The following is a 25,735-nucleotide window of genomic DNA, read 5'->3' on the forward strand; positions in this document are numbered from 1 at the left end:
AAAGATTCAGACGATGCAGAACTGCGCCGAACATGTCATAGAATGTAAATTCTGCATCAGTCTCTGTAAGTTGTGCAGATAAGAAGCCTTGCCCGTCATAGTAGAACTTGAATCTGTTTCGTTTCGCTTTAATGTCGCCTTTCCATGCCTTCGACCCACCACCGCTGGTCAAGAACTGGATTTGGCTGTGCGCACAAAATTGGTGATTTTTAACAGATTCTATTCATCCATAAAGTTAAAGTTTAACTTTAAAACTGCTTATCCTGTTGGTGTCGCTAGTGTGTTCCAAGCAGTGGTCATGTCCATTCATGTACGCGGTCATGTCCATTCATGTACGCATCAACGTTGTCTGCCTGCATCAAAATCATGCGAGAGGTCGAAACATGTTACTCAACATATCTCTCTCTCTCTCTCTCTCATGCATAGCAGCATAAGAAGTTACCTCAAGAATGGGCAGAATCTGGTCAACTACTTCTTTGGTGTCTCCATGATGCCCTATGCTTCTGATTGTGTGATGTCCAACGACAACTTTCCACTTTGCAGAAGAATTCCTTAATGCAAAATCTAGATCCTGTTCCCAACATAAACAGATGTATTATGCATATTGGTAGGAAAATCCATTGTTGTAAATGGGAACATGGTAGGGAGAAAATGGGGATTTGCCATTGTAGTGGTATCTCAAGTCAATATTGTACCGTCATGTATTTTAACTTTCTCATAGATCAGTTTGTGATTGATTTGAGATATTGTCAAGTGAAATTCCCGTTCAAGGAAGTTCATTCTCAAGCCGAAGAAGAATGGGAGGAGTACCTTCAAGAGATTAGAGAGGTACTCCTTCCTAGGAAGAACACCGAAAAATACTTGTCCACAAAAGGGTTGGTGTCAATGAAGAAGTCTGCGACTTGTGTGTTGACAAGAAAAGACTTGAGGCAAAGCCACCGGTTGTCCATCTTCCTAAGGACCGGACTCAACTGGGCCAAAGCATTTCCCCGGTAGTCATGGTTGCCGAGAACTGAAATCGACTCTATTTTCCCGACAACATCAAAACAAAGTCAGCTGAGCTTCATTTAATTCAATGTATAGCATATATAGTTGAATTTAACGGTTGGATGTGCATTGAAGAATCAACGAGAATTTAGTGGGTGGATCTGAGTGACTTAAAATGTACAAAGCAACGAACTCACGAAGATACCATTGCTTTTGGAGACTGTTGGAGCGAGATTTCCTACAAGAAGAAATACCTCCACAGATTTATTGACCGTAATCTTCACGTTCGCTGAATCTTTCTCTCTGATATCCCAGAATAGTCTTCCTTCGTAACTTGCCCGGGCGGGCGTACGTGCAAAAGATGCTCTGACGCTCAAGTAAGCTGATTGGTTTTTCTCTTCTTTGGATTCTCTCAGGTTCTCCTTACGTACCTTGTTCTTTGGCCCCTCTCCATATTTATAGGATTGCATGCCTGGAGAACAAGTATCACGATCTCTCTTCCCTTTTCCACTTCCTTAGTGGTCATCCGTAATATGACCGCATGTTTCGGGAACAAGCACCACGTTATATTTTCCTTTCCCACTTCCTCAATGATCCTTCGTAGTGGAGGCGGTTACCTGGACACGTGCGCCTGTTCCTCGTGGGCTTTCCTTACGGTTTACCTTGCATAACACCATTCCTGGGTGACTTGGATTGGCCCATGAGTCGAAACCGGATTTTATCCTCCCACAATGCCCCATTTTCCCCTTTTTTTACGTATGTAAAATAGCGGAAAACTAAGTTTTTCGATCACATGTGGCCTTGAAACTATGCTTTTTGAACCTAGCTAAAACTTTAAGCATTTCTTACTAAGACCAAATTTGTGGAAGTTGCTTTTTCTACGGGTAAATGAAGGTAAATTTACCAAAGTCATTGTTTCGTGTGCCTAACTCGCGAAAGCCAAACAGGCTCCTTCGCTTACTTTACGAAAGTCACCTCACATCTTCACATAAAATGTGGGCTGACACCTTCCACGAAAGCAGACTAACATTTACGAACGAAGATTTACAAACGAACATAACACCTTGTATGATTTATGAATGAGAATTTACGTATGAAGATTTACGAACGAGGACTGACATGAAAGTGGACTGACTTGTATGATTTACGAGGATTTACGTACGAAGATTTACGAGCGAGGATTTACGTACGAAGATTTACGAGCAAGGATTTATGAAGACATTACGAAGGTGGACTGACATTACGAATGAGGACTGACATTACGAAAGTGGACTGACATTACGAACGAGGACTGACATTACGAAAGTGGACTGACATTACGAAAGTGGACTGACACGACAAAAGATGACCGACGAAATTTAACTGTGTAGGATGTCTAACAGGTTACACGTATGCGTATCTATTATATAAATCATTGTCCCATCTTGTCGAACTGACAAAAGCAGCAGCTGTAGCTGCAGCGCAGAAGTCTAAAACACGTTCATACATTTGCGTGCATATATATAGACACCAATACCGACACTTGCCTTTATACACACATATATATGCATACTTTTGAGGACATCACGTCCTTGCCAGACTTTTGCATGCTTTTCTATATGTATACACACCAATATATATATATATATATATGTGTGTGTGTGTGTGTGTACTTTTGCAGACATCACGTCCTTGACAGACTTTTGCATGCTTTTCTATATGTATACACACCAATTCTAACACTTGCCTTTATATATATACATATATATATGTCTGGATTCATAGGCATATATAGGCAAACCTACGAGCAACATACGTGTGCATATCTCTGCATACTGACATGCGGATCTCTGTACATACTATTCATTTATTCGTGTACATCTCTATGCACGCATGTATATATATATGTGTGTGTGTGTGTGTGTCATTACCTTGTGTTTCTCCATCCCTGATTTTCTTCACTTCCTCTGCTTAGTTTCTTCTCCAAGCCTATGATTTCTCGCTTCAGGGTGACCTCTTAGTTTACAGGTAATTTTCCATTTCAAACCCCTCAAGAATATTTTAAACATTCCACTTACGTTTACGAGCACAAATTCCTCTTCTGTCTTATCTAACCAATTTTGGCCAATAAGTCTCCCACCCATTTATCATGTCGAGACGTACACCTTGGTCTAAATATGGTGGTACTCCACCACACTTCGAAATTGTCAAGGCTCGTGACCTAGGTCATGTTCCAGATGACATACACCTTAGCCCACTTCCTGCCGAAGCCGACATGTATTAGGGCCTCGGTATCCTAGCCAGGTCTACCTTTTATCTCCGGATTACTTAGGGGTCATTAGTTTCCCGCTCCACCCCATGATTCATCTCATCTTATTCTTCACCAATACTCACCCTATGCAACTGAACCCAAACTCTTACTTGATTATGTCGACATTTCTGGCATTGGGTCTGAAGCTAGGTGTATCTTTAGGTTTTAGGGATTTTCTCTATCTCTTCGACTTGACGGTTATTAAGGGTGAAACTAGCTTCTTTAATTATAAACCTAGATATCATAAGAAATTCTTGTCATTGGGCCATTCGAGAGCCAGAGATTGGAAAAACCGCCCTCTTCTGATTTCGAGGAACTGGAAGGCTCCCGAGCTGTCTCAACTATCTATCCCTTCTACTTTCGGTCCTAAACCTGGTATATAATTTTACCTTTATTATTTGTTTTTCATAACTATGCGGACTTTACTTACCGTGAACTTCTTTCGCAGCTTTATCGGATGGTCCTGAACAGATCATTTCCAAAGACCGAAAATGCTGGCTAAAGAAGTTTGTGACGAGGAAGATATGGAGCTCTAAAAAAGTTCTCGACATCCTCACTTAAATCACCTATCTCCGCAACTCCATCATTTACTTCCTGTACTGTTTGGTCGACCGGTCGTTGCCCTCGGACCACCTACTTAAATCTATCTTCGCTCTCGATCTTGACCTTCAGTTCAGCGCAAAGTCTTCCTTATTTATGACCGACTCTCAAATGGAGGGCTCAGAAGAAGAAGACGAAGGAGAAAAAGACGAGGAGTCAGGGCAATCAGACACGAATTCTGACTCGAATTATTCTCCTGCAATGGCTTCACCACCTTCTGACATTCCACCACCCCACTGCATTACATCGGCTCCACGTGATCTTCCTATGCCCATAATTGTAAGCAGGTCGGATAATGTCATCTGGCGGATAGGCCCAAAAAGCCTAGGCGTGGTTCACCGACTATCTTCGGCACCACCCCAAGACCCATGCAATGGCAACTGGCTCCTCCCACTTTCGGCTCGACTAGTGGCAATGGTTCCAGCAATTCATCTCAAGTTTAGAGGCCTGAGTTCACAAAAAGAGATGGGAGTCATGTCACCTTTAGCGATGATCTATAGGGTAACGCAAGCGCCGCTACTGCTGTGGTGAGAGGCTTGGTTCATCCTAATGACGCCAGTCGTTTCGAGGTAATGCTCGATGATGATGTCAACTCTTATGAATCTCATTGCCTTATGAAGGTATTCCTTCATTCTCTCATGTTTTCGTCATTTCTGTAAGCTTTAACCCTAACGTTGTTTCCAGATGGCTCTCATTCAAAAGGAAAAATCAGACAGACTGGATGCCAGGTTGGAATCCCTCAGCCTTACTCAGCAACAGGTCAGAGAGTACCAGGCTAAACTTCATGGATATGAGGAAGAGATCACAAGTTTGAAATGAGCTTAGGATGCTGTAACGTCCGAAGTACGCCACATGAAGGAAGAGTTAACTGAGGTCAAGCGAGCGAGGGCCACTAAGCGCGAGATGAATATGCAGCAAATATGTAAGGAGATGGCTTCCAGCTTCAGATTTGGTTAGGTGCAAAGCCAACAATGCCCGAAACATCGATTTGTAGCTGATCCTGACGTGTATGATCGCCATATGAGGATTGAATCGGGTGGATATAAGTGGTATGAAGGGATAGATCGTAAAGATCGGAGACCCTCAGACCAACCTGCTTCTTCTGATTATATCCCAGGCAGCGGGTTTGTTACTACTTCTGGACCCATCTCGAGTTTAGGCTTTGGAGGCTTTTAATTCGGCCATCGTTTCGGCGCTCAATAGCTCATGCAATCGCGTGGTCTATTCTTTTGGGCTAAACCCCCATTTGTGTTAGTGATCCGTTCTTATGGGCTAAAACTCCATCTATGTTTGTAATCTGTATTTTACTTACTATCTCAATTGTATCTTCGCGTGATTGTCATTCACAAATTGGGCCTTCGCCCTTCCACTGCCTAACTCTTCCTATCCGTTCCTTTTGATTTTCAATTTTAACTGAATGTGATCAATATCTTTTATCCTTAAATTTGAGTTTTCAAACCAAAGATTAACTTATCTTAATAAGATACGATCACCTTAGATTTTGAATTTTCGTTTCTATCAACCTCGAATTGCCTCTATATAAAGGGGTGTTTGAGAGCCATTAGGTAGTACCTGGATCTTATGGTTAACAATCGAAAAGTGAAGCTCCACTTCCGGCTCTACGCTGATGTTCCCAAAAAAGGAAGCTTGGGGTTCTAGGAATGTAATCGAGCTATGTTCTAATTCCTTTTCTCGTTCACCAATAAGGGCTTCTTATTCTTCTGAAGTCCCTAACACTTTTTTATGAATCCACATACCGGTTTTGAACAAGATCTAGACTCCATTGTCGGCGGAATGATCTATTCGAGGCTAAATCATACCACTTAGGCTCTTAATCCGGTTACTGACAGAATGGTCTCTCCGGGAGGGAGTTACGCAACTCAGGCTCCTGACTCTATAGCTTGTTCTCTCGACCTTTACGCAAGAGATGAAGCGGGTCCTTCTCGCGCACCTTCCCGTCACCACCCACGTTGTCCCCAGTGCTTCGACTACTCCCTACTATTGAACGAGCGTGAAACTCTGAAGGGATACTTGCAACGTGCTGAACACCAGGTAGATCATCTCAGAGGGGAATTAATGGCTATCGATCGTGCCGTGTATGTTGCTCACTTAGATGGCATACACGATGGTTTTAAGCAAGGCATTCAATATTTCCGCTCCAAGGCGAAATCGGCCTTTCCCTCCGTAAACTGGGATAGTCTCTCTACCCCGTTAGACTAGCCATTTTGCTTGTAATAAGTTGGGCCCTTAGGTCCAACCACTATTGGGATATCTAGTAGTGATGTTGTCCTTGTTTTCCCTTTTTTGCTAGTAGGTTTACTTCTCATTCTTGTCTTTTATCGTACTATATGTCCAACATCTAAGAGGTTTTCCTCTTTAAATAAAACATATTATCTTTTACGGCATGAGAACAACGTCCCATTGCCTAAGCTTTTTACCTTCGCACACGTCATGCCTTATTTTCCTCTGCAAACACGCGACGTGTTCGATGAGGCAAATCTATTAAATTCACCATTTCGTTATCGATCTCAGAAACCATTCAACCTTGAATCAATTTTTACCTATTCAATCTTAGATGGGTCTTTGCCCATTGGATTTCCTTTCCTGCTCAATCTTAGATTTTTTATCTTGATTGGGTCTTTGCCCATTATCTCTCGCTTAGGGTACTGAAGCGGTTATCCCCACAGAGGTCAGTCTACCTACGGTCAGTATGCAGAGATATGCACACGTATGTTACTCGTAGGTCTACCTATATATGCCTATGAATCTAGACATATATATGTATGTATATATGTATGTGTGTGTGTGTATATATATAAAGGCAAGTGTCGGAATTGGTGTGTATACATATAGAAAAACATGCAAAAGTCTAGCAAGGATGTGATGTCCGCAAAAGTACGCATATATATATATATATATATATATATATATATTGGTGTGTATACATATAGAAAAGCATGCAAAAGTTTGGCAAGGATTTGATGTCCTCAAAAGTACGCATATATATATATATTTTATTTTTTTTATTTTTTATTTTGATGTGTATACGTATAGAAAAGCATGCAAAAGTCTGGCAAGGAAGTGATGTCCGCAAAAGTACGCATATATATATATATATTGATGTGTATACATATAGAAAAGCATACAAAAGTCTAGCAAGGACGAGATGTCCGCAAAAGTACGCATATATATATATATATATATATATATATTGGTGTGTGTAAATATAGAAAAGCATGCAAAAGTCTGGCAAAGACGTGATGTCAGCAAAAGTACACACACACACACACACACACATATATATATATATATGTATAAAGGCAAGTATCGGTATTGGTGTCTATATATATGCACGCAAGTGTGTAAACGTGTTTTAGACTTTTGCGCTGCTGCTTTTGTCAATTTGACAAGATGGGACAATGACTTATATAATAGATACGCATACGTGTAACTTGTCAGACAGCCTACACAGTTAAATTTCGTCAGTCCTCTTTCATCATGTCAGTCCACTTTCGTAATGTCAGTCCTCATTCGTAATCTCAGTCCACTTTCGTAATGTCAGTCCTCATTCGTCATGTCAATCCACCTTCGTAATGTCTTCGTAAATCCTCGCTCGTAAATCTTCTTACGTAAATCCTCGCTCATAAATCTTCGTACGTAAACCCTCGTTCGTAAATCTTCGTACGTAAATCCTCATAAATCATATAAGTCAGTCCACTTTCGTGTCAGTCCTCGTTCGTAAATCTTCATACGTAAATTCTCGTTCGTAAATCATACAAGGTATTATGTTCGTTCGTAAATCTTTGTTCGTAAATCCTCGTTCGTAAATGTCAGTCTGCTTTCGTGGATGGTGTCAGCCCACATTTTATGTGAATATGTGAGGTGTCTTTCGTAAAGTAAGCAAAGGAGCCTGTTTGGCTTTCGCGAGTTAGGCACACGGAACAATGACTTTGGTAAATTTACCTTCAGTAAATTTACCCGTAGAAAAAGCAACTTCCACAAATTTGGTCTTAGTAAGAAATGCTTAAAGTTTTAGCTAGGTTCAAAAAGCATAGTTTCAAGGCCACATGTGATCAAAAAACTTAGTTTCCCCTATTTTACATACGTAAAAAAGGGAAAAATTGGGCATTGTGGGAGGATAAAAACCGGTTTCAACGCATGGGCCAATCCAAGTCACCCAGGGATGATCTTATGCAAGGTAAACCGTAAGGAAAGCCCACGAGGAACAAGCGCACGTGTCCAGGTAACCGCCTCCACTACGGAGGATCATTGAGAAAGTGGGAAAGGAAAATATGACGTGGTGCTTGTTCCCGAATCATGCGGTCATATTACGGAGGACTACTAAGGAAGTGGAAAAGGGAAGAGTGATAGTGATACTTGTTCTCCAGGCATGCAATCCTATAAATATGGAGAGGAGCCAAAGAACAAGGCACGTAAGGAGAACCCGAGAGAATCCAGAGAAGAGAAAAACCAATCAGCTGACTTGAACGTCAGAGTATCTTTTGCAGGTACCCCCGTCCGAGCAAGTTACAGAGGAAGACTATTCTGGGATATCAGAGAGAAAGATTCGGCGAATGTGAGGATTACGGTCAACAAAAGATTTCCTACAAGAAGAAATACCTCCACAGATTTGTTGACCGTAATCCTCACGTTCGCCGAATCTTTCTCTCTGATATCACAGAATAGTCTTCCTCTGTAACTTGCTCAGACGGGGGTACCTGTAAAAGATACTCTGACGTTCAAGTCAGCTGATAGGTTTTTCTCTTCTTTGGATTCTTTCAGGTTCTCCTTACGTACCTTGTTCTTTGGCTCCTCTCCATATTTATAGGATTGCATGCCTGGAGAGCAAGTATCACGATCTCTCTTCCCTTTTCCACTTCCTTAGTGATCCTCCGTAATATAACCGCATGCTTCGGGAACAAGCACCACGTCATATTTTCCTTTCCCACTTCCTCAATGATCCTCCGTAGTGGAGACGGTTACCTGGACACATGCGCCTGTTCCTCGTGGGCTTTCCTTACGGTTTACCTTGCATAACACCATCCCTGGGTGACTTGACTTGAATTGACCCATGAGTCGAAACCCGATTTTATCCTCCCACATAGACTCTGAGCAGTGTATTTCAGCAAACGACTTTAGAAATGCAGGGTCGTTGACGCTGGTCAATCCCCTGTTGTAAAAGTTATTACCCGTGGAGATGACGAAGTCTATGTTTAATTTGGCTCTAATCTTCCCCATCTGCAATTAATTATTTACAAGATGCAATTATGCATGGTGGAAAAGAACAAACACTCCACACTTGTTACTTTTAGAAAGAGCCAAAAACGCATACAAATGATTTGATTAAGCGAGCCCAAAAAGCGTGCCCATAATCTCAACTGAAATTTATGTAGGTCTTGACACCTAATTACCAGAGCAAGTAGAACAGTCGTGTTTTTGTACACTTATTTTTACTTCTCTCACATTTTTTCTTAATTCTATCATTTAATTTTTTTTTTCGATTCATTTGATTCGACTAATCAAAATTGAAAGGGGTAAATGAAAATTAAAAAGAGATGTGTGAATAGCATAATCCTTTAGATTAACTTCAATGGTTAGATTAAAACTCAAAATTTAAATTTTAAAATCACTCAAACTTCTCCAATCATTGGGCTTTGGGAGAAATTTAGCCCAGAAACTGAGCCAGTTAGTGGTTGTGATAGAAAGACCAACGACTATTTTTTATCCGACGGCCCACGTGGTTGGACCGTTTGTTCAACCAAACGATCCAGATTCAATTGTTTAAAAAAATTAAATTTATAAATACATAATCCAACATTTGAGATCAAATATAAGCAAATCTAACGGTAAAAAATGTCCAAAAACTCACAATAAAAATTCAATTGTTTAGACTAACTTCAATGGTTAGATTAAAACTCAAAATTTAAATTTTAAACTCACTCAAACTTCTCCAATCATTGGGCTGAAAAAAAAATTTGGATTAAAACTTATCTTTGAGGGAAATTTAGGCCAGAAAATGAGCCAAAGTTAGTGGTTGGGACAAAAAACCAACAACTATTTTTTATCCAACGGCCCACATGGTTGGACCATTTGTTCAACCAAACGATCCAGATTCAATTGTTTAAAAAAAAATTATAAATACATAATCCAACATTTGAGATCGAATATAAGCAAATATAACGGTAAAAAAAAAATCCAAAAACACACAATAAAAATCCAACGTCTAAAATAATTAAAAAATATATTTACATCAAAATTTATCCAAAAACTCTATAAATACCTATATATTTGTTCAAACATCCACGTAAAATTCACTCGTCAAACAATTCTTCCTTCTTTTTCCTACCCACCTATGTATTTGTATTTAACAATGGGGTAGGTTATGCGGTTTTTCATGTTCTTTCATGTGATGCATATGTGTAAGAATGGGGTAAATTTAATAATTTTTTATTATTTATCAAAATTTTAATATTTTTAGATTAAATGTTTATAAAATAAATTAAGATAATCCATATAATTTTTTTTTAAATTACTGAATACTGAAAGAAAAGTAGGCTAGAATAATTCTTTGAATAATTTCGGGCTAGAATTTTAAGGTAAAACTGTTTCTGGGTTAGAATCTAAAGTTTTGGGGCTAAACATTTAGTTGACCCCAACCATTAAAGTTGGTATTGGAGAAATGGAAAATTTCAAATTTCTTCATAATCTACCCCATTTCAATATATGAAGGGTATATACATATACGTCTTAATTTTCCTTGAGCTTGTGCGTAAAATAAAATAAAAAACTTGAGAATGAAGAAAACATGAGCGGAAGGAGATTAAGTACATTTTTTACAATGTTTTAAAAGACATTAGGCGCTAATCGGGCGATGGGTTGGGGCCTAGCGCCCAGGCGGCTAGGCAGAGCCTAGGCGGACTATGCGGAGTAAATCTATTGTATTTCATGTAAATAAGTGTCTGTTGATACTTAAAATATATATAATTTCATCATAAACTATAAAATAAAATGAAGTATTCATAATGAAAACATGAGGAGCAAACATATAATGTGTGTTTATTTAAGTGGTCAATAAGTCTCTTACAATTTATTGGAAACAATAAAAAGCAAAAGGAAAGTTGTCTATTTTTTATCTAAGTGAGTTGCAACCTAGGTAGGTGTCTAAGTGGGTCTAGGCGGGCTAGGCGGGTGCCTAGGCGGTTTAGGCGGACGCCTCAGTAGGTATGCGCCCTTTCTTAATTTTCAAAAGCCTAGACATTAATCGGGACGGTGGCTAGCCGCCTAGCGTTTAGGCCCCGCTAGGCGGGGATTTTTAGAACAGTGGCTTTTAATAAGCCAAGAAAATAGTACAATGTTATTAATTTCCTCTTCTATTTACTTATGTTGAAGCAAAAAAAAAAGCATAATTATTTTAGGAAACTAAGAAACTTCTGCAGAAGAAACATCTGTCTGACGGATCGACAAGATGAACTGTGTCTGTAATAAACAAAGTAAAGCAAACTTCGGGGTAGCCGAGCTGATCAGAGCAGTGTGTTCATCCTCTATAAGTTATAACTCGCATGAAAAGTTCAAAAAGAACAACAACAACAACAACAACAACAAAGCCTTTTCCCACTAAGTGGGGTCGGCTATATGAATCCTAGAACGCCATTGCGCTCGGTTTTGTGTCATGTCCTCCGTTAGATCCAAGTACTCAAGTCTTTTCTTAGGGTCTCTTCCAAAGTTTTCCTAGGTCTTCCTCTACCCCTTCGGCCCTGAACCTCTGTCCCGTAGTCACATTTTCGAACCGGAGCGTCAGTAGGCCTTCTTTGCACATGTCCAAACCACCGGAACCGATTTTCTCTCATATTTCCTTCAATTTTGGCTACTCCTACTTTACCTCGGATAACCTCATTCCCAATCTTATCCTTTCTCGTGTGCCCATACATCCCACGAAGCATCCTCATCTCCGCTACACCCATTTTGTGTACGTTGATGCTTCACTGCCCAACATTCTGTGCCATACAACATCGCTGGCCTTATTGCCGTCCTATAAAATTTTTCCTTGAACTTCAGTGGCCTACGACGGTCACACAACACGCCGGATGCACTCTTACACTTCGTCCATCCAGCTTGTATTCTATGGTTGAGATCTCCATCTAATTCTCCGTTCTCTTGCAAGATAGATCCTAGGTAGCGAAAACGGTCACTTTTTGTGATCTTCGCTAGATTGCTCCGGTCATTAGTGTGGATAAGTATATAAATGGATAGAGATAGGAAAGCAAACACAAGATGTACGTGGTTCACCCAGATTTGCTACGTCCACGGAATAGAGGAGTTCTCATTAATTGTGAAGGGTTTACACAAAAGCAAACACAAGATGTACGTGGTTCACCCAGATTGGCTACGTCCACGGAATAGAGGACTTCTCATTAATTGTGAAGGGTTTACACAAGTACATAGGTTCAAGCTCTCCTTTAGTGAGTACAAGTGAATGATTTAGTACAAATGACATTAGGAAATATTGTGGGAGAATGATCTCGTAGCCACGAAACTTCTAAGTACCGGAGTGTGGTATCGTCTTGACTTGCCTTATCTGTCTCATAGGTAGATGTGGCATCTTCTCTGGAAGTACTCTTCCTCCATCCAGGGGTGGTATCTGTAACTGGTGGAGATGCACAAGGTAATGTATCAATTTCACTTGAAGCTTACTTGTAGTTTCATGCTTGGTCAAGCGCGATACAAACCATGTAGTAGGAGTCCCCCAAGTCGCCGAGCTAGGGGATCTGCTGAAAGAGGTGACAGACAAGGTAAGCAATCAGAGCTCCGGCTGATTGTTCACATTCTCCCTATCTTGCAGGCAGCATGAAGGATAAAGAGAAGAAAAATGAGGAGAGATGATATGGGATACTTTTGCTTTTGAAGAAGTAACTTTCCACAGGCTTATTCTTGAACTGGGCTGGAGGGTTTTCTGGTTTCCTCCAGAGTATAAGGCCGACTGAAGAATTTGAGGGTCAAAACAAGTCCATCAAATCTAGAGTACGTTCGACCCTGCTGATATGTGATACTTTTGCTTTTGACAGAGTAGTGGATGTATCGGCACGTGTGCTGTTACGCTTGTCTCCACATGCTTCCTTGTATCATTCTCACTTGCCCTATTTGTTCCTCAGGCAGATGCGGTATCTTTCCTGGAAGCATAAGATGTTGAAGATGAGTACTCGAGAGCAATGCCAGGTAAGTAATCAGGTAAGGGGTTCCAGGCAGTCAGTTCCTGGCTGGAAGCTTGATTCCAAGTGCTGACTGATTGCTCTCTTTCTCCTTGTCTTGCAGGTAAGAACAAGGCCAAAGGAAAAGACAGGGAAAAAGCATGATATGGGATACTCTTGCTTTTAACCCTGATGATATGAGATATTCTTGCTCTAGTATAGCTTGTTTACAGAGGTATTATCGGGGGGAAAGAAAGCTGAATATTTCGAAATGCTTCGTTGGGAGTGCCCTCTCAGATAAGAGAAAGGGTTGAGCATTTTTGCAGGTCTGCCTGTCCGTTAGGGATGGAGGTCGACATATATAGGAGTCTCCCTAACATCAAGTAATAATGCTATTCCTTTACCCTGCTTGGTTATAGCACGGTAGTGGGAGCTGCCAGCTTCACATGTTTTAACCCTGTCAGAGCACTTTGAAAAAGTGGTCTGTGGTATCTGGAAAGCTAATGTTGCGTGTGAAGATTACAGACAAGCTTTATCCAAGGAGATCCAGCTCTTGAAGTTGGGAAAGTGGTGCCTCTTCGATTTTCGAACAAGCAATCCTGTCGGGGATCTGGCTCTCGAGATTCGGAGAACGATGCCTCTTCGATTTTTGAGAAAGCAATCCTGCTGGGGGTCTGGCTCTCGAGATTCGGAGAGCGGTGTCTCTTCGATTTTTGAGAAAGTAATCATGTTGGGAGTCTGGCTCTCGAGATTCGGAGGGCGGTGCCTCTTCGATTTTGGAGCAAGCAATCTTGTTGGGAGTGTTTTCTCGAATGTGAGTAAAGGTTGGACGTGTTTGCTAGTCTACCTTGCCACGAAGCACAGAGGTTGACACACAGGGACTTTCCAATTATCCAGCAGTGGTACTGTTCCTTTACCCTCTCTTCGATTTTTGAGAAAGTAATCATGTTGGGAGTCTGGCTCTCGAGATTCGGAGGACGGTGCCTCTTCGATTTTGGAGCAAGCAATCTTGTTGGGAGTGTTTTCTCGAATGTGAGTAAAGGTTGGGCATGTTTGCTAGTATACCTTGCCACGAAGCACAAAGGTTGACACACAGGGACTTTCCAATTATCCAGCAGTGGTACTGTTCCTTTACCCTCTCTTCGATTATTGAGAAAGTAATCATGTTGGGAGTCTGGCTCTCGAGATTCGGAGGGCGGTGCCTCTTTGATTTTGGAGCAAGCAATCTTGTTGGGAGTGTTTTCTCGAATGTGAGTACAGGTTGGGCATGTTTGCTAGTCTAGCTTGCCACGAAGCACAGAGGTTGACACACCGGGACTTTCCAATTATCCAGCAGTGGTACTGTTCCTTTACCCTTGTGGGTAATAATATGGTAGCTAGACCTTCAAAATTTATGTGTTTAAACTTTGTTAGTGTTGTTTCTTTGCAATTCTTTTACCCTTCTTGGTCAGAGCGATGTAGTGGGAGCTGCAAGCTTCACGTGTCTCAACTTTGTCAGAGAACTTTGGCAAAGTTATCTGTGGTACCCATGAGCTACTGTTGCGTGTGGGAAGTGGGTGATTGAACAGTACGATTCATGTGCTTTCTACTTCGTCAGAAATCTTCGACAGAATGCCCATAATTTCCGCACAGCTGAGTGTGCGTGTGACAGGTGCTGACAAGGCTGGAAAAGTAGGTGCCTCTTCGATTTCTGAGATCGGCCCTCGTGGTCTCTGAGCATCCCATCTTTTGAGAAAGCAAGCCTCTTCGATTTCTGAGATCGGCCTTCGTGGTCTTTGAGCAGCCCAGCTTTTGAGAAAGCAAACGCCTCTTTGATTTCTGAGATCGACCCTCGTGGTCTCTGAGCAGCCCAGCTTTTGAGAAAGCAAACGCCTCTTCGATTTCTGAGCAGGCGCCTCTTCGATTTCTGAAGCTTCGTCGAGTGCAGATTTTTATAGGGGCTGACATTAAGTTCCAAAGCACACTTGAATATCCACCAGTAGAAGCTCCATTCTTGCACTTCTAAGATCTTGATTTGTCCGACCTCTTCTCTCTTCAACACCTTTGAAAATGTCTGGCCCCTCCGACCGTCGTTTTGACTTGAACCTTGTTGAAGAGGTAGCCCCGCCTTCTCCAGACAACATATGGCGCCCATCCTTCGTCTCCCCTACTGGTCCTCTTACCGTTGGGGATTCCGTGATGAAGAATGATATGACCGCTGCGGTAGTGGCCAGGAACCTTCTCACTCCCAAAGATAACAGACTACTTTCCAAACGGTCTGATGAGTTGGCTGTTAAGGATTCTCTGGCTCTCAGTGTTCAGTGTGCAGGTTCTGTGTCTAATATGGCCCAACGCCTATTTGCTCGAACCCGCCAAGTTGAATCATTGGCGGCTGAAGTGATGAGTCTCAAACAGGAGATTAGAGGGCTCAAGCATGAGAATAAACAGTTGCACCGGCTCGCACATGACTATGCTACAAACATGAAGAGGAAGCTTGACCAGATGAAGGAATCTGATAGTCAGGTTTTACTTGATCATCAGAGATTTGTGGGTTTGTTCCAAAGGCATTTATTGCCTTCGTCTTCTGGGGCTGTACCGCGTAATGAAGCTCCAAATGATCAACCTCTGATGCCTCCTCCTTCTAGGGTTTTGTCCAGTACTGAGGCTCCGAATGATCCTCCTCCGGTGCCTTCTCTTTCTGGGGCTCTACCGCCTGCTGAGACTTCTCCTAAGCAACCTTTGTGAAGGCTCCCTCTTGTTTGTTTATTTTGACTCAAGTATATGTACATATTTGTAACTTATCGGGGATATCAATAAATAAGCTTTCCTTCATTTCAACGTATTGTGTTAAATACACCAAAGCCTTCTTCGCTAAGTTCTTTGAATTTTCTTTTGTTGAAGCTTGTATGTTGAAGCTTTGTGAGTGGAGCATATAGGTTGAGGTAGTGTTCCCTTAATTTCCCGAGTGAGGAAAACTTCTTGGTTGGAGACTTGGAAAATCCAAGTCACTGAGTGGGATCGGCTATATGAATCTTAGAACGCCATTGTGTTCTGTCCTGTGTCATGTCCTCCGTTAGATCCAAGTACTCTAAGTCTTTTCTTAGGGTCTCTTCCAAAGTTTTCCTAGGTCTTCCTCTGCCCCTTCGGCCCTGAACCTCTGTCCCATAGTCGCATCTTCTAATCGGAGCGTCAGTAGGCCTTCTTTGCACATGTCCAAACCACCGTAACCGATTTTCTCTCATCTTTCCTTCCATTTCGGCTACTCCTACTTTACCTCGGATATCCTAATTCCTAATCTTATCCTTTCTCGTGTGCCCACACATCCAACGAAGCATCCTCATCTCCGCTACACCCATTTTGTGTACGTGTTGATGCTTCACCGCCCAACATTCTGTGCCATACAGCATCGCCGGCCTTATTGCCGTCCTATAAAATTTTCCCTTGAGCTTCAGTGGCATACGGCGGTCACACAACACGCCGGATGCACTCTTCCACTTCATCCATCCAGCTTGTATTCTATGGTTGAGATCTCCATCTAATTCTCCGTTCTTTTGCAAGATAGATCCTAGGTAACGAAAACGGTCGCTCTTTGGTATTTCTTGATCTCCGATCCTCACCCCTAACTCGTTTTGGCCTCCATTTGCACTGAACTTGCACTCCATATATTCTGTCTTTGATCGGCTTAGGCGAAGACCTTTAGATTCCACCTAAGAACAACAAAGTAAAGAAATATAGTTTACAAAGTTAACCTGAAAAGCAACTTGAGATTGATTCTAACCACCCCTTCTACCACAGTCACCAACCGCCAAAAAGCTGAGTGAGCCATCAGGTTTCACAGGGTGCTCAAATCGCTGAAGCTCCGCCGTCGACACAGAAACAAAGCTCAACCAAATAATATTCATGAAAACAACCACCCACAGCAACCCCATGGCTATGGACATCGGCTAGCCAATATTATGTTTCTGTGTTTTAGAAGTTGGAACTAAAAGAAAGTAAAACGCTGAGTATATTATATTATCTGTATATAAAGAGAGAGTGCTTTAATTAATATGAATTATTGTTGTGAGGGCAATGTAAGAGAAAAATTTTAGTGTGCCGAAAATACAACTTAGTACACTAAGTATATAATACAAGTGATTGGAAATTTCTTTTTTATAAGTATTCAACCACTTGTATCGTAACAATTGGTTTATTGGACCGTGCTCATGACACACTAAAAACTCTCTTACCAATGTAATAATGCAAGGATAATACCTACGTTCTTTTGGAATATACATATCTCATTTCTCTCGAATAACGTATATTTACTATATAAATTTTATAATTAGAATCGTTGGATTACTTAATCTTTATTTAACTATCATTCCTACATAAAGTATTCGAATAAAAAATAATTTAGTAATTCAAATGTATGAAATAGATCGATGGTGTAAGTACCAAGAAACATATTCAAGATGAGCCGTCTAATTATTTGATACATTTAATTGACTAACTGATCTCTTATTCCAACTTTTTTGTAAGAATGATATTCAAAGAAAGATTAAGAAGATGAACGATTCTGATTGTAGAGTTTATACAATTAAGATATGTTATTTGTAAGACGTGTATATATGCATTTCCCGTCAGAGCACACAAGTATTATTCATAAAATAGTACTATTCACACATTCATTTACCTTCCACTCATCTTTATTAATTTTTTGTCATTAATTTTCTTCAACTCATTCAATCCAACTGTCAAAGATTAAGAGAAGAGTGTAAGAATTAAAAATGAGTGTGTAATGCAATTAGATTCTGAATTAGGCAAATGTAGACACAACGGAAAGTGAATGCTACGTAGACCCCCTACCGATCCGTTTAAAGTTACTCCAAGTCCAGTCGGCATCTGCAGTGCAAAATGTGATGTTGCTGGGTCCCATCGATAAGTCTAGGTTCTAGCCTCCTAGGGTTGCTTTCCTTCCCAATTTCCTAGCAACTTCCTACCTTCCCAATTTCCTGGCAACTTCCTACATCTTGTTTTTCTCTTCTCTCACTTTCAGGTTTTGGGATCATAGTTTGGCAATCAAGTGACAGTCCTACACCGATCACTTGCTAGCTCAAGTCCAAATATACAGAAGAAAATGAATGCATGATGCATAAGCTTTTCTACAAATCACTAGGTATGTAATTGTCTTTTGATGATAAAACAACCATTTTAATACTTAAGTTGTGCCACAAATCAACGTGAACCTATTATAATATTCGATTTGGTACTGATATTGTTTCAAACTTAATAATTCGACATCAACTTAAGCACCTAAGTTCGTCCACATCCATGACTTATATTGAGCCGTACAAATACTAAAAATATCTTGGTAACACGTCTTAGTATATTTTGTGATAGAGCCAGGAAGAACTGAAATGATGTCTTGATTTTGTGTTTCTAGTTTCTAATCAAGTCATGCCTCGATTCTAAGATATGCCCAGAATTGGCACATGATAGCAGAAAATAAGGGTATAATAATACATAAAGTCAGTTGATACACATACATAATACATATAAGATATTCAACGGGTTTTACATGACACAAGGGATTGGTGTCAAATTATAAAGAAATAGACCATAAAATGTAACATGGAGGGAATTAGAGAAACTCTCCATGAGCATTACAAGATCATATACGAGGGTTTCATAGATGACACCTCCCAAGTACGGTTCTGTGAATTCCTCTCACATGCTTTTGTAATGCTTGTGAAAAGTTTCTCTACTTCCCTCCATGTTATATTTTGTGGTCTATTTATTCATAGCTTGGTATCAATCCCTTGAGTCTTGTTAAACCCTCATCCAAACATACCCTAAAGTAATTTTGAATATCTTCTTGTTAAAAAAAACCGACGATTTTGATAAGGATCAATGTACTAAATAAGGTACATATTTAAGAATAAGAACAATTTGAGAATTGAATCCAACTACAATTTTCAGCCTTGCAACTACAATCTATTCGGCTCTAGTACATTCCCTCTTGCATCTAGCTAAAAAACATAATTTATATCGAGGGGTGAAGCTGCTTGGAAGCATTCAGTCTATGTAAAACCTTGCCAAAAACATCATAAAATGCAATCTCTGCATCTGTGGGATTCAACTTCACAGACATAAAGCCTTGACCATCATAAAAGAAGTTGAGCCCTTCTTTGCTCAGCCCCTTAACATCTCCCCTCCATGCTTTAGACCCTGCTCCGCTTGTTAGAAACTGTATCGGGCTGCATTTACATTCGAGTTTCAATCAGCATCACCGTCGTGGGGTCACATACAAGTTACTTAAGCTTATACTTCATGACTCTCGTTTAGTGCTTAGGATTGGATTGTATGGGATAATCACCACCAGATTCAATGTGTTGAAGCAAGAAATGAATGTTAACTTCCAAATCTAGCGAGTTATCCAATATCCAGTCCAAGGTACCAAACAAGGCTTTCCAATTTTAAGCAACACCATGAAAACTACCTAAATTAAACTTCTGTACCTCTCTAAGTCGCTAACGTGTTCTAGGCAATGATTGTGCCCGTTCATGTAAAAATCAACGTCATTGGCCTGAGATTTATGAAGGATTTAGTAGAGTTAGCTTTCTTCATATGACATAGTTTCATCACAACTTATTCTTATCGAAGATTTATAGAAATACATACCCGAAGGATTGGGAGAAGCTGGTTTATAAGCTCCTGTGTGTCACCATGATGCCCTACACTTCGAATTGCATGGTGTCCAACAACAATCTTCCACTTTGCAGGGGATGTCTTCAATGCAAACTCCACATCCTATTACCACATCAGATGTATCAATATGCATCATGGTTTTCACTAAGATGTCAATCTGGTGGTTTCCCACGCTAAATACGCACTGCCATGCGTTTTAAGTTTCTCACATTTTAGGCAACATTCAAATTCAAAATGGTAGCAGAAATTTGATTATACCTTCAACAAGTTTGCAATATAAGCCTTTCGAGGGACAATGCCACGCCAATCGTAAGTATGTTCGTCTGCGTTTGTGAAGTACATATCCACCAAAGGCGTGGTGTCCACGAAGAAAATCTCCGCTAGTTCTGGAGGAAAAAGGATATAGGAAGCAACTGCTTATGAAGTTTTGATCGAGTTTCCAGGGATTTCAATTCATTGTATAGAAAAGAAGGAAACTCAAGAGCTCTTATGTTATGCACACCTGTATTCACAATGAAAGACCTCAAGCAAAGCCATCTGCTATCGATTTTCCGGAGGAGGGGGCTCAGTTGAGCCTCTGCATCTCCCCTGTAATCATGGTTCCCCAACACTGGCATTCAAAGTAAACCAAGGATAATTATTATCAAGGTGTTTGGACCCAAATTTACACTATCGGCCCGTGCAGTCAAGGCCGTTAGATGAGTAAAGTTCTAGACCGTGGGATGATAAAGTGGTTGAGATAATTTTCAATTATTATTAAGAACCGTGTGGAGAAATTCTACAAGGTTGGAATGGGATGATCAGTATGATGAGATGCTGTGCGTGCGAAAGTCTCTCAGATATCTACTATATATATATATATTAGGCCTGCATGCCTATGCGGCTATGCCGTGCGTACGAAAAGCTCCCAACTCCTAAAATATCTATTATATATATATATATATATATAATAGTGGTTATTACTATTTGGTCAGATGATGTGATAAGTCTTGATAGACTTTTGGTTTGTTTGAGAAGGCACGACAGCTTGAAAGGATAGCCCTCTGATATATCAAATTTCTTTTCACAAGTTTGAGTTACAAATGAACTCTATGAAGTTACCAGGCCGTGCCCAGCAAGAACTGATCACTATAAGTACAAGGCGCTCTGCATCAGAAAAAGGACCCACAAAATCAATACAAAATTGCCATGCGCAAACTCTCACAACTTGAGATCTTTTTCTTTTCCTTTTTCGCTGACACATCTTCCGTTGGCATCAACAGCACTGTGGAAGCAACCGGTGATATCTTAAGTCGGCATAGATAGCTCTGTCACCGTAGAGTCGGTCGGTCTCGCAGTATCTTCCGTTGGCATCAACAGCACTGCGGCGAGAACGGTCGATTACCTATCCAAGTCTCGGTCGAGAAGGGTTTTCGAATCCTTGTTGGTCGAGGTCATCTCATTAGCCTTCTCGGCGAGGTGAGGTGTCACAGTTATTACATTCGGCACATTGCAAGCCGAATTCGGTTCGTGAACTTTGTAAGAAATAGCAGCCTTGTCTTCAGGCTCGAGAACCCAAGAGGCCGAGACGTGTTCCTTTCTCGGCCGCAATCGCAAGACGCAGAAGTCAGTAGCGCGACCCAACGCAGCATCATCAAATTTACTCCTCGGCCGAGCCTCGGCCGACGAGTTGGCACGCCCGCAATCACCGAAGGACGTAGTTAGCTTAGAATATACTTGGCCTGCGCGCCACGTAGGCTTTGTAATTTCTAGGGTCAACATTTTGGCACGCCCAGTGGGACCCAGTGCTAAACTACGAAGTTCACATGATCTATCTCGATCCGGCTTCAAGGGATGAGTGTTATCGCCTATTAAAGAAGCAAAAACAACTTCTCGAGAGTTTGAGAAGAATTTCTGAAAGGCAAGAGGCCGGGGGGCAAATCTCCACTCCGGCCACAACCAATATTCGGCCTAAGAAAATTGTTAATTTGGCCGAAGAACAAAGGCCACCTATTTTTTCGGTCGAGGCTGAAAGTGTGGTAGGCCTAGAAGAAAAAGTTCAAATTTCTGAGCCACAAATTGACTCAGAAAATGATTCGTCAGAGGAGTGCTCCAATGACGAACAAGACCAACCCATGACTTCTGACCATAAAACCACATCAATTGATATGGTAATTGGAGACATGGTCCTAGACGCCGAAACCATGACAGTCGATATGGTTATTGGCGATAAAGCCGATGTAGAGATATCTCATTCGGCTAAGTTATTCAAGTTAAAAGCCGAAGTTATGCCTGGGGGGCATAATAATTGTCTAACATATTCGGCGGCCGAAAATGAAAAATATTTCGCCAAGTCAAAAATATTTGGGGAAAAGTTTTTATTCGGCCTAGGGCGAAATCAAAATTTTGTTATTGCAAGATCTCGGCTTGGAATAAAGCATTGTTGGCCTCCTCCTGACTATGGTTCGGCCACTTTTATTTCCATTTAGAAAAAAATAAAAAAAGAATAAATTATTTTCTTAATTATCTGGCTAAGTAAGCCGATGCATAAGAAAATAAGGGGGGCAACAAGAGTGCGGCAATCCAAGCTTATATATATTAGTTGGCCGAGAAGAAAAAGAAACAAAGAAAGCCTCGGCTACTTTACAAAAGCCTCGGCCTCGACCCCATTACAAAACAAAGCCTCGGCCGAAATATATATATATGTAAAAAAAAAAAAAATTCATTTTGGCCGAATGAATGCTTTTGGCCGAATTGTCATGGATATATATATAAGCATGGGACTTTGAAAGGTCCAAACTGAAGACAGGCTTTAAGCCTAAAGCCTAGACCTAAGGGTGGCAGGTATTTTTGGCAAAAGTGGTTGACTAAAAGAGAGAAAGAAAAGAAAAGATGTGATGGAGATGCATGGCAGTTTGCTTTACAGCTTGCTTTGGGGTGCTATTACCAAGAAGGAAAGATATATATATATATATATATATATATATATATATATATATTTATATGTGCCAACTGCATGGCTGGCCGATCATATCAGACAATCAGGCTAATTATATATATATATATATATATATATAAAAGCAGCTTTTGCCCGAAGGAATGCTTTTGGCCAAATGAAAAGGTTTGGCAGAGTACAATAAGTTTAATATATATATATATATATATATGTATATGTATAGGCAGGCCGAGCTCCAACAATCTGTCTCGACCTTCCAAATATTTCTCGACCTCGGCCTCGATGAAGACAGCAGCAAAAGAGAGGTGGAGACTCGGTCAAAAGGACATGTTTGTGAGCGTGGGATGCCATGAGTAATGTCTGACACAAGTTCAATTCATGGCCAAATTACAGTTTCTTTGGGCAGACAATCCTTGTCCTTCTTTGGGTGCTTTCTTTTCGGCCACTTTGTCTCATTTGGTGCTGTTGTACTCTTGATCATCTGGAGAAACTTAATTTCCTTAACCATTCGGCTTACGAGCCGAAGCTCAAGGAAACTGGGGGGCAATGTTTGGACCCAAATTTACACTATCGGCCCGTGCAGTCAAGGCCGTTAGATGAGTAAAGTTCTAGACCGTGGGATGATAAAGTGGTTGAGATAATTTTCAATTATTATTAAGAACCGTGTGGAGAAATTCTACAAGGTTGGAATGGGATGATCAGTATGATGAGATGCTGTGCGTGCGAAAGTCTCTCAGATATCTACTATATATATATATATGTATATATATATATATATATTAGGCCTGCATGCCTATGCGGCTATGCCGTGCGTACGAAAAGCTCCCAACTCCTAAAATATCTATTATATATATATATATATAATAGTGGTTATTACTATTTGGTCAGATGATGTGATAAGTCTTGATAGACTTTTGGTTTGTTTGAGAAGGCACGACAGTTTGAAAGGATAGCCCTCTGATATATCAAATTTCTTTTCACAAGTTTGAGTTACAAATGAACTCTATGAAGTTACCAGGCCGTGCCTAGCAAGAACTGATCACTATAAGTACAAGGCGCTCTGCATCAGAAAAAGGACCCACAAAATCAATACAAAATTGCCCTGCGCAAACTCTCACAACTTGAGATCTTTTTCTTTTCCTTTTTCGCTGACACATCTTCCGTTGGCATCAACAGCACTGTGGAAGCAACCGGTGATATCTTAAGTCGGCATAGATAGCTCTGTCACTGTAGAGTTGGTCGGTCTCGCAGTATCTTCCGTTGGCATCAACAGCACTGCGGCGAGAACGGTCGATTACCTATCCAAGTCTCGGTCGAGAAGGGTTTTCGAATCCTTGTTGGTCGAGGTCATCTCATTAGCCTTCTCGGCGAGGTGAGGTGTCACAGTTATTACATTCGGCACATTGCAAGCCGAATTCGGTTCGTGAACTTTGTAAGAAATAGCAGCCTTGTCTTCAGGCTCGAGAACCCAAGAGGCCGAGACGTGTTCCTTTCTCGGCCGCAATCGCAAGACGCAGAAGTCAGTAGCGCGACCCAACGCAGCATCATCAAATTTACTCCTCGGCCGAGCCTCGGCCGACGAGTTGGCACGCCCGCAATCACCGAAGGACGTAGTTAGCTTAGAATATACTTGGCCTGCGCGCCACGTAGGCTTTGTAATTTCTAGGGTCAACACAAGGTAAAAAGAAAAATAAGATTAATATAACAATAAGCATTTTTCATTAACTTTCGAACGTGAGACAACTCTTCACATCATCGCAGGAGAAACTTACCGCTATACCACTGCTTTTGCAGGCTCTCTTCTGTATAGATTTTGGTAAATGACTCTTCAAATGCTGTGTCATGCTCGCTGATGAGCCCATTGTCGTAAAAGTTATCTCCCGTCGACACCACGAAATCTATGTTAAGTTTATCTCCAATCTTTCCCATCTGCAACAAAAGTAGTTGTGCATGTGCCAAAGCAAAATTGTTATTAGCACTCCAAAAATGTTGATTCCGCCGAAAATCATGAGAAGAATGTTAAACGAATGAGAACAAGGTTTGGAAATTGTGGAAAGGAACCTGAAAGGCAACTTGAGACTGGTTGAAATCTCCTCTCCTTCCCCAGTCCCCAATCACCAAGAAGCTGAGTGATCCATCTTGTTTGGTGGGGTGGTCGAATCTCTGCAGTTCTGCGGATGTAATTACCAGACATAGGGCAAAACTGAGGATCAAGAAAAAAATAGAGGTTCTATAGTTTTTAAAAGGAATAGCCATGGATGGCTATGGAGTTTATGAGAAAAATCGAACCAAATGTATATATGAACGAGGCAAAAAGTATAGACTCGATGAATATTTGGGGGTAATCTTCTTCCTTGTATTAAAGTGTCACAGTCCACTGCCTTTATATACAACAAGGTTGATAATTAAGTAGGAGACAAAGATGCTTAATTATAATTATGAAGATGATGATGCAAAAGGATTGGGATTAGGTTCCACTTAACTCTGAATTCCGCGATACGACGTGAGGAATACTGAAGAATATTCTCCAAGTCACGCTCAAGAAACTTGAACATGGAATATATTTTCACTGGCTCATGAATTGGTGGAAATAAATACCAAGTTGTCATAATTTTGAACTTGAAATCTCTTCTAATATCGGAACATACAGTTTGCCACGTAAATGTTAGTTAATTTGAAATATTTGTTAGTTTTTGCAGATTCTGTGTGTATAAAATATTGGTTAAATTTGACTGGGTTTGGCAGGGAGAACATGATGAGAATATTTAGTTTCATGGATTCTAAATGGTTGGCAGTTCCAAGATAATGTTAGGGTTTTGCAACTTGAGTCAATTATTACACCAAAACAGAAAAGGAATTGATAACGATCCAGACGTCACAGATAGGATGACGAGATGCGAATATGCGCGGGCATATATGTTGGAACCGTTAGAATATTCGGAGGATCCAAATCCAAGGTCGGCGAGAACCAGTTTGCCTCCCCAATCGTAGGACTGCAGGCAGGGCAGATGTCATCGTCTCCAAACTCCAAAGTAGTTGGCCAAAATATCCTTCACTTGTTGGATTGGT

The 25,735-nt window shown here is 40.8% G+C and overlaps 1 protein-coding gene, 1 long non-coding RNA gene and 1 pseudogene across 3 annotated transcripts; 1 reads left to right on the forward strand and 2 right to left on the reverse strand.

The window, feature by feature from the left end:
- Nucleotides 1–296: 296 nt before the first annotated feature.
- On the reverse strand, nucleotides 297–16,970 carry LOC139191285 (purple acid phosphatase 3-like; annotated as a pseudogene).
- Nucleotides 16,971–18,918: 1,948 nt separating this feature from the next.
- On the reverse strand, nucleotides 18,919–25,265 carry LOC103455654 (purple acid phosphatase 17-like). 2 transcript variants are annotated; one of them, XM_029093118.2, is made up of 8 exons: nucleotides 25,150–25,265; nucleotides 24,728–24,837; nucleotides 24,439–24,595; nucleotides 20,234–20,341; nucleotides 19,990–20,117; nucleotides 19,705–19,833; nucleotides 19,542–19,609; nucleotides 18,919–19,280 (listed from the first exon to the last, which is right to left on the reverse strand). In XM_029093118.2, the coding sequence occupies exons 3-8, from the start codon at nucleotides 24,593–24,595 to the stop codon at nucleotides 19,067–19,069; spliced, it is 804 nt and encodes a 267-aa protein (XP_028948951.1). In that variant the 5' UTR covers nucleotides 24,728–24,837; nucleotides 25,150–25,265; the 3' UTR covers nucleotides 18,919–19,066. The 2 variants fall into 2 exon arrangements, with proteins under 2 accessions (XP_028948951.1, XP_028948949.1); XM_029093116.2 differs by lacking the exon at nucleotides 25,150–25,265 and having other exon boundaries at nucleotides 24,728–25,104.
- Nucleotides 20,273–24,391, forward strand: LOC139191389 (uncharacterized). The gene is made up of 2 exons (XR_011575432.1): nucleotides 20,273–20,379; nucleotides 24,345–24,391. It is a non-coding gene; the product is annotated as an uncharacterized lncRNA (long non-coding RNA).
- Nucleotides 25,266–25,735: the final 470 nt, after the last annotated feature.

This window comes from Malus domestica, chromosome 14, assembly GCF_042453785.1.
Source record: "Malus domestica chromosome 14, GDT2T_hap1".
Taxonomy (NCBI): Eukaryota; Viridiplantae; Streptophyta; class Magnoliopsida; order Rosales; family Rosaceae; genus Malus; species Malus domestica.

What these genes read in the sequence shown, in the direction of transcription:
- LOC103455654 (XM_029093116.2), bottom strand. Translation starts at nt 24,922, where the DNA reads ATGGCTATTCCTTTTAAAAACTATAGAACCTCTATTTTTTTCTTGATC. An exon ending in GTCTTTCATTGTGAATACAG is followed by an intron (nt 20,118 to 20,233) that starts GTGTGCATAACA and finishes TTTTTCCTCCAG; the next exon opens with AACTAGCGGAGATTTTCTTC. An exon ending in AGCTTCTCCCAATCCTTCGG is followed by an intron (nt 19,610 to 19,704) that starts GTATGTATTTCT and finishes CATAAATCTCAG; the next exon opens with GCCAATGACGTTGATTTTTA.